Source organism: Rhincodon typus, chromosome 20 (genome assembly GCF_021869965.1).
Source record: "Rhincodon typus isolate 14 chromosome 20, sRhiTyp1.1, whole genome shotgun sequence".
Classification (NCBI taxonomy): Eukaryota; Metazoa; Chordata; class Chondrichthyes; order Orectolobiformes; family Rhincodontidae; genus Rhincodon; species Rhincodon typus.
The window spans coordinates 46,874,611-46,882,861 of NC_063351.1; the positions used below are offsets into that span (position 1 = coordinate 46,874,611).

General features: G+C 43.5%; 1 protein-coding gene across 1 annotated transcript in view; it reads right to left on the bottom strand.

The window, feature by feature from the left end:
- Positions 1 to 622: 622 nt before the first annotated feature.
- Positions 623 to 8,251, bottom strand: part of wbp1la (WW domain binding protein 1-like a) — a 40,476-nt gene continuing 32,847 nt past the window's right edge. Inside the window, exon 4 of the mRNA XM_048608950.1 lies at positions 623 to 4,626. Within this exon, the coding sequence (XP_048464907.1) occupies positions 3,866 to 4,626 (761 nt within the window). The 3' untranslated portion in view covers positions 623 to 3,865. The remainder of the gene's footprint in view (positions 4,627 to 8,251) is intronic.

Genomic DNA, 8,251 nt, shown 5'->3' on the forward strand with positions numbered 1-8,251 from the left:
CCCAAAATTAGAGGGCATAGGTTTATGGTGAGAGGGGCAAGATATAAAGAGGCTAAGGGGCAACTTTTCCACGCAGAGGGTGGTGTGTGTATGGAATGAGCTGCCAGAGGAAGTTTTGAAGATGGGTACAAATACAGTATTTAAAAGGCATCTATATGGGTGCATGAATAGGAAGGGTTTAGAAGGATAGGGACCAAATGCTGGGAAATGGGACTAGATTAATTTAGGATATCTGTTTGGTATGGGCAAGTTGGACCAAAGGGTCTGTTTCCATGCTGTACAGCTCTAGGATTCTAGATTGCGATGATGTGTGACTTTGTTCAATTTTCTATTACAAACAAATAATAGGTTAGGGATACAACGTAGGAGCAAATTAGTGCAGATGCTGGAATCCAAACTGAAAACAAAAAAATGCTGGAGATCACAGGGGGTCAGTCAACATCTATGGAGAAAAAGCAAGTTAACGTTTCAAGTACAGATAACTCTTCGTCAGAGCTCTCCATGGATGCTGCCGGACGCAGTGACCTCCAGCATTTTTTTGTTTCCCAGTTAGAGATACACATGTTTCTTCTTGTAGGGGAGATTAGACAAGAAAGCCAGAGAAACACAAAGGAGAACAATGTAATTATATGCTTTTAATTTTTATTTGAAACTGTTTGAATGATTATCACCTTGGTAAAATCATCAACAGACCGAGTGGTACTGACTTCACACAGATGATTTGCTGCTGCTTCCAGCGACAGCGATAACGCTTGCTGTGAACACTGCCCAGATACAGAGCCCATTCCCATTGACACTGCCTTGCTGCAGCTCAAGGTGATCTGGGGAGTTGTTGAGATGTGACATTTTGTAGAATCAGAGTGGCTAAGAAAAAAAAAGAGGCCATTCAGTCCATCGTGTCCTTGAGGCTCTCTCAGTAGCAACTTAGCTAGTCCCACTCTCTCTCCATTCTACAACAGCCCACAGCAAACCAAGCGGATAACTGCACACAACTGACAGATTTGTATTGCAACAGTTGTAGTTTGATGGGGTGTGGAGTGATAACAAATCAAGTCCTCACGGTAATGTGACAAGGCTCTTGAAAGGAAAACAATGGCCATGAGATCAGAAGACACTATAACTTTTTTAATAAACCATTAAAATATCTACTGGAAAAATTACAACAAATGGTAAAACCAAGTTAAAGCTAGCAGTTGGTAGGAGTACTCCATGGAGCATGTCTTCAAGTGATTATCTAAGACAAGACCAGACCAGCCTAATATACAACTGCATGCAGCTCCCTGCAGTTCATAGAAAAGAATTTCTTTTTTCATTCAGTAGTCTCTACCTGTATCAAGACTTTGCCACTTTTATTTTAAAATTTGAAGACTGTTTCCAAATCAAAACAAATCTAATTTTAAGTCCATACTTTCCCAGTTAAATGTGCCACAGAGACTTCCCCCTTCCTAACGCATTTTTAAAAAATCTCTAAACTAATCCCGTGAATGGATCCGGAAATCTCAATCATTCTCCGACTGTTTCCACAACTCAGTCAGCGTGGATCTAAATTTACTGCAGTTTGCTTGCATCCACCCACAGCCCCAAATAATTCCAATCCCCCCACGAGCCCAGACAAAAACCAGGTTCGCTTCAGCAGCCTGCTGCCAATTTTGAAACCTGCCTCAATCCATACCTCACAGGCAGCCCTGTAAGTGCAGAGCCAATGTACCAACCAAGCCTGGTAGAACTCTGTGCTACAAGTTCCTTGGCTCAGTTTTAAAATCTTACTCAGTTATAGTAAGGTCAGGTTACCTTTCCATCTTCCACTTTTGCATTACACAACTCTTGTTCTCCATTTCAAATGGCTACCTCTCTCAAATAGTGACATCACTGGCGTTACAGACAACTTGCAGCTGGTTCTGACCCAGTCATGAACGGCCCGACACATGTCGGACTGTTCCAGTATTTAACAACAGATGAGATAGTCATTCCTGAGCTGTTGAGGGCAGCACCCTGAATAAAGGACTCACTCACCGTCAATATAATTGTACAGCTCACCCTGTAACCTAATGCCAGATTCAAAAAAATCACAGAAGTATCGGGCTGTGGTGGGGTCAAAAACAAAATGGAAGGGAGGGAGGAAGGAAAGCTGGCTTGTATGTTATAATAACATAGATAGATGGCCAGGGATGAATCAGAGCTGTGCTCAGGCCCTGGTAACAGGTTTGGCATTTCAGTGTGCACATCCAACACTGTGTATGCACTCATACTGAATCTGCACTTCAAATGCAGCCCAGCACTGCCATCATTCAGACATTAAACTGAGGTCGTGTCCGCCCATGTGGTTGGACACTAAATACCCCACTCTGCCATTCAAAAAGCAGCAGTCTTCCCAGTTACTGGCCCATGTTTCTCCCTCAACCAACATCTAAAACACACTTTTCTTATTGCTACAGAAACGTCAGCTTTCCTGCTCCTATGATGCTGCTTGGCCTGCTGTGTTCATCCAGCTCTGCACCTTGTTGTCTTTCTTATTGCTGCTTGTTAGAGATTGCTGGGTGGGAAAATTTGGTTGCCTCAATTCTTACAGTACAACAGTGACTACACTTCAAGAATTCATTCATTGGTTGTAAAGCGCTTTGGGATACCCTGAGGTTACGAAAGGCAAAATATAAATCCCAATTTGTTTTCACAGATACTCACAAACACACACACACGCACGCGCACGCGCACAGTGGTCTTAATCTTCATGCTGTGTAGATAAATGAATTTGCAAACTTGCAGCAGAACACACAGAGGAAATTTGTTTGTGCTATTATATGAATTAGACACAGCATTGGTAGAGAAGCAGCTCTGGTGTGTGTGTGACTGAGACAGATTAGGGGGAGACAGGGAGAGAGAGAGAGAGAGAGTAAGAGAGGGACTGAGAGAGACAGTGTGACTGTTCTCACTTGCACAGCAGATCCGAGTCTATCAATGATACAATGTACACCAAATTAAACAGCATAACCAGAGCCAACTTTGTTTCGCTTGGGAAACTTGTTTTAAAAAGAAAATCATTCCCAGCAACAGCACCCATACCAGTTAGTCACCACCTACATTAGATTCGTAGTTACAGACTCAGGACAAGGAAAAATTGCATATCCAACCCAGTTATGGCTTTTTGTTGTGTTTCTCACTGTGTCAGCTTCTGCAGGTGATCCGATCATCTATCTTCACACACTTCCTGAATCCTCATACGCAATGCAAATGTAAAAAAGTCAAAGCCTTAGTAACCGAAACAATGCAACTTGTGCTTCTGTCGAGACAGAGATAAACAATGAGGAAAGATGCCCTTTATGCATTTTAAAGCCAGTATTCACAGTCCCTGAAGAGAGAGCCCCTCTCACTCCTGCTATTCAAAAGCACACCCATGTGCCAGGACTAAAGTCTCCAGTTTTTATTCTATTTGGGATTTCAATCCAGATCTATAAAGCTGTCTCTCTTATTAGGACACAGGTAAAGAAAAGTAAAGTGGTCTTTCTGACTGACAAGATGAATGTAGGGCCATGATCCCATGCAAATAGGTTTTGATTAAAAATTTAAATTTTGGATACAAAATTCCAGTTGACGTCAAAATTGCATCTATACTACAATATGACAGGTCAACATTAACCATCATAGAATGCTAGTCATGTAGCTAGCCTGACCAATTTCTCTTGGTTCAATGTTGCCAGCACAGTCTCTGCTCCATACCGTCAACAGTCTGGCATCAACCATCTTTTTGCCGTCTCTCTCTCCCAGGTACATGCAGATACCAGGATGGTTTCGAAGCTCAATGAGAAGAGAGTCCGAGGAGTCCTTAAGCACAGATATTGAAGAGTGCAGCTGATGGGACGAGCTGCAGTTAGGTTTGGGAATCGTGATGCTGATGAGCTTGAAGCAACTCGTTCTCATTGATGGTATCCAGCAAAAGACACACCGGCTCCTCTGGGACACGCTGTTCCTTGCAATCCTGTTGCTCATTCACTTCAGCCAGGCCTTCCTCCCTCATGTCCCCTCGTGGGCATGAATCACACATGTTACAGCTGTCACAGAACTCCATCGCACCCTCCAAACCATCAATCAGACCATCCAGCTCCTTTGGATCATCGTCCCTGTTGCAAACACAGACCTCGATCCCAGAATCGCCAGTGAACCTGCGGTGCCTCCCTGGCATCTTATCCACATCTTTGATTTCCAAGCACGCCTGGTGGTGCCAGCTTTCGATCTTCGAGGAAGAGCTCGGATAATAGTCAGTCAGTTGCTCTTTCTCGGGGCAGCTCAGTTCCTCCTCCAGGTCCAGGCAACAAGCACGCACAGGCTCCAGCTCCGAGGTAGGGCCCAGGTCCTCCACCTGGCTCGCCGTCTGAGTTTTGTTCAAGCCACTTTCCGAGTACAACAGGGGCGAGTCCAGGTCCAGAGTGCTGCCTTGTCGGGGCACCACCTCACAGACTGTTGGCACGGAGTTAGTCGGCGTGTTGGGGGACCTAGATGGCTCAGGATTTGAGGGGCTATTACAGTCTGTGACACACTGCTGATGAAGAAAGGCACTATAGGGAGGTGGTGGGGTCACTGGTCTGTTCACCACTTCTTCATAAGGAGGGAGTAAATAACTTGGCAAAAATCCTGGTCATTGTTTCCAGAACAGGTTGGGGGAAGAAACAAAGAAAGAAAAATATATTAATATTCATAATGCAAACATATTTAATCACCTTAATAGAGCTACCAACGAATAAAAACTACTCACTAGCTACTCTCTTTACAGAGAGTTGTGAACACAGCCCAATCCATCACACAAGCAAACCTCACATCCATTGACTCCTTCTATACTTCTTGATGATGTTAGCTGCCTCAGGAAGGCAGCCAACATAAAATCGAAAGACCCTTCCCCATCCTGGTTCTAATCTTTTCCAACCTCTTTCCATTTGGCAGAAGATATAAAAGCATAAACACATGTACCAACAGATTCAAGAACAGCTTCCTCCCCGGTTATTAGACTTCTGAATGGACCCCTCAAATCTTAAATTTAATGTTGACCTTACTCTCTGCGCACTTTCCCTGCAGCTGTAATATTGTATTCCTCGCTATCTTCTTTCCCCCTTACACACTTTGTATGATATGATCTGCTTTTATTAGACAAGAACAATAATACTTCGGGATGTTGCACTTTATCACATGAATGATTCAAGGCCCAAGTGAAAAACTTAAACGATAATAATTCATTTGCGTTTAACCCTTTGCAACAACTTACTTTCATACTGCACTGTTAACCTAGCACACCTATAGGTACTTTACAGGAGCTAATACTAGACATTTCACGTTAAGACAAAGGAGGAGTTATTAGGAAGAGTGCCAAAGGGCTAGCTTTTAAGGAGAGAGAGATTAAAAGGACATGGATTTCAGGAAAGGAATTGCAAGGTTAAAACAACCAAAGAGATAACAGCCAATGACGGGACAATAGTAATCTTTCTATTCCTGTATCAATATATTTTGATGCAATCCACAAGTGTTATATTTTACTATCCTTGAATTGATATCAATTGAAATCAGCATAAAATTCTTGTATTAAATATGTGCAGGTATCTCAGAGGATGGTGGACCTGAGGACATTACAGAGATGGGGGGGGAGGTGTGTGTGTTAATACAAGGAAGTGTGAACAAGAATAGAAACCTTAGTTTTCAAAATTCTCAAAGAAATAATGACCCTGATGGCTTTTACACCATAGTCAGTTTAATATTAATGGAGACAAAGTCATCAGTTAACAGCTACTGAATTCTAGACCATCTATCTAAAAGAAAACTAAACACCTGGGAAAGAAAAATATTTTTAAAAATAGAACAATGAAAAAATAAAGTGATGTGATGTCAGATATTTCAACTGTGAAGTTAGCAGGAATGCAGATTTGATGAATAACTCATCACTTACGTTGAGATTTGTACACTCCTCACTGCTGAAATTGTGTGCGAAAGACACTTGGAACAATGAGCTTAAAAATAACTGAAGGCATGGCAGTGTAGAAATCTTGATAGATTGACACCCTTCAATGCAAGGATAGTAAAATATTGCTTGATTGCAGATGACATCACAATATCACACAGCAACAGAAAGATTATTCTGTAGTTCCGAGGAAGGGTCACCAGACCCGAAACGTTAACTGATTTCTCTCCACAGACACTGCCAGACCGGAGCTTTTCCAGCGGTTTCTGTTTTAGCTTCTGATTTACAGCATCTGCAGTTCTTTTGGTTTCTCGGTATTGAAGATAGAATTCTTTAAAAGCCAAGTATCTGGTTTTCTGCCTCTGCCCCCTCAAGATGCTTCCAACATTATGCTTTCACCAGAGGGAGCCAGTGGATGTTACTTCTTGCACACCACAGCACAAGCAGGTCTGTTACCTGCCACCAGAGGGCAGGGACAGCATTCGCAACCCTAAAAGTACAGTCATTGTAGTCCTGAAGAGAGATGACTGATGTGGTTTAACCTGAGGGTCACCATGCCTCAGCAAAGGGGAAAGGTGGAGACAGTGAGCGTGCGAGAGCAAGATAGCGAGCGAGAGCAACCTTCATGGTAACCTCAGCCACTACAGTAATTGAGCCCACATCACTGTACACCATTGGCCGATTTCCAGTCTGCAAATGGCCGCTCTGCTACGAGGCACTCACGGGTACATTAGAAAGGTTTCTCCATTTCATAAAGCTACATTTGCTGGAGCAACTACTGAACACTGGTCATCAATGGCATTTGGGATAACGGGATGGAGTGGCCAAAAGGCACTGAAAATGTTCAAATCAGCCATGATTGTACTGAATGACAGGCTGAACGGCCTCCTTCAGTGGTTAGCACTGCTGCCTCGAAGCGCCAGGGACCCAGGTTCAACTCCAGCCTTGGGTGACTGTCTGTCACATTCTCCCTGTGTCTGCGTGGGTTTCCTCCTGGTGCTCCAGTTTCCTCCCATGGTTCAGTGATGTGCAGAATAGCTGGATTGGCTGTGCTAAATTGCTCAGTGTCCAGGGATATGTAAATTAGGTGGATTAGCCCTGGGAAATGCAGGGTTACAGGGATAGCGTAAGTGGGAGAGTTTGGGTGGGATGCTGTTTGGAGAGTTGGTGTGGACTTGTTGGGCCGAACGTAGGGATTCTATGGATTCCTGTTCCTACGTTCCTTCCTAACAATACACTTATGAAGGTGGCATTAGGCAGTGTCCAGTTGATCCAATTAAAATGGATCAGGGAATGCTATGGTGTCATGATTTTAAAAGCCCAGTCTAGCCTTGATGCCATGTGAACAGTGAGACAAGACGCTGTCTCGTGGAGTGGAGCTAATTCACCAAATGGCTTGAAACAAGAGCTGGATTTATTCCTGGTTGGGGTGGAGATCTGTTCATAGAAAAACTTACTTACGAGAGAAAATTCACATTGAATGATCGAGTGATCCCAAATCCTAAACTCCCCCTCCCTGAAACAAATCAGCTTTTTTTCCCCCACTCTCCCCAGAGCCCACATTGTTTTGGGTTGGATGGAGAGTATATGCACAAGGTGAAACCAGAGGGTCTTCTCATTCTGAAAAACGGTCACTGGACCTGAAACGTTAACTCTGCTTTCTGTCCACAGATGCTGCCAGACCTGCTGACTTTCTCCAGCAACTGATTTTGTTCTAGATGGTCTTTAGCCTGACTGTTATTAGTTACATGATAAGATTGTGGACCTACTGTGGCTTTCTAACGCCAATGTCATTCGGAATGAAGGAAAGACCCTGCCATGATTGTGTACACATTAGAAACCACAACAAAGAACGAATTAATTTCACTCTAGTTTGTGGCTTCGTGAGTAATATTTCATCCTGGCCACTAGCTGTTTTTCACTTAAAGAGGCTTGCCTACCATCAAACTGCCAGTTCACAACTTAACAACAGAAGCCAAATTTTCCTTTATTCAATTTATGCCTGACTTAAGAGGGATGGAGGAAGAAATTAGACAGAGAGCAGAGTGTGAGCACAGGGATAGAGAGCAGATAGAGAGAGGCACAAATAGATGCACGCACACACAAACATATGCAGATCCATGCAAAGATAGGCAGACATGGCTTTAACCACAGACAGACACCTCAGATGCCCACGCGAGAACGTATACACAGAAAGAGACACACAGACACAGAGGGACAAAGATAGGCATGATCTGCAAACACTGATGCAGAAGGGGTGAGTGAGGAGAGACAGAGAGACAGAGAGACAGAGAGACAGAGAGACAGAGAGAC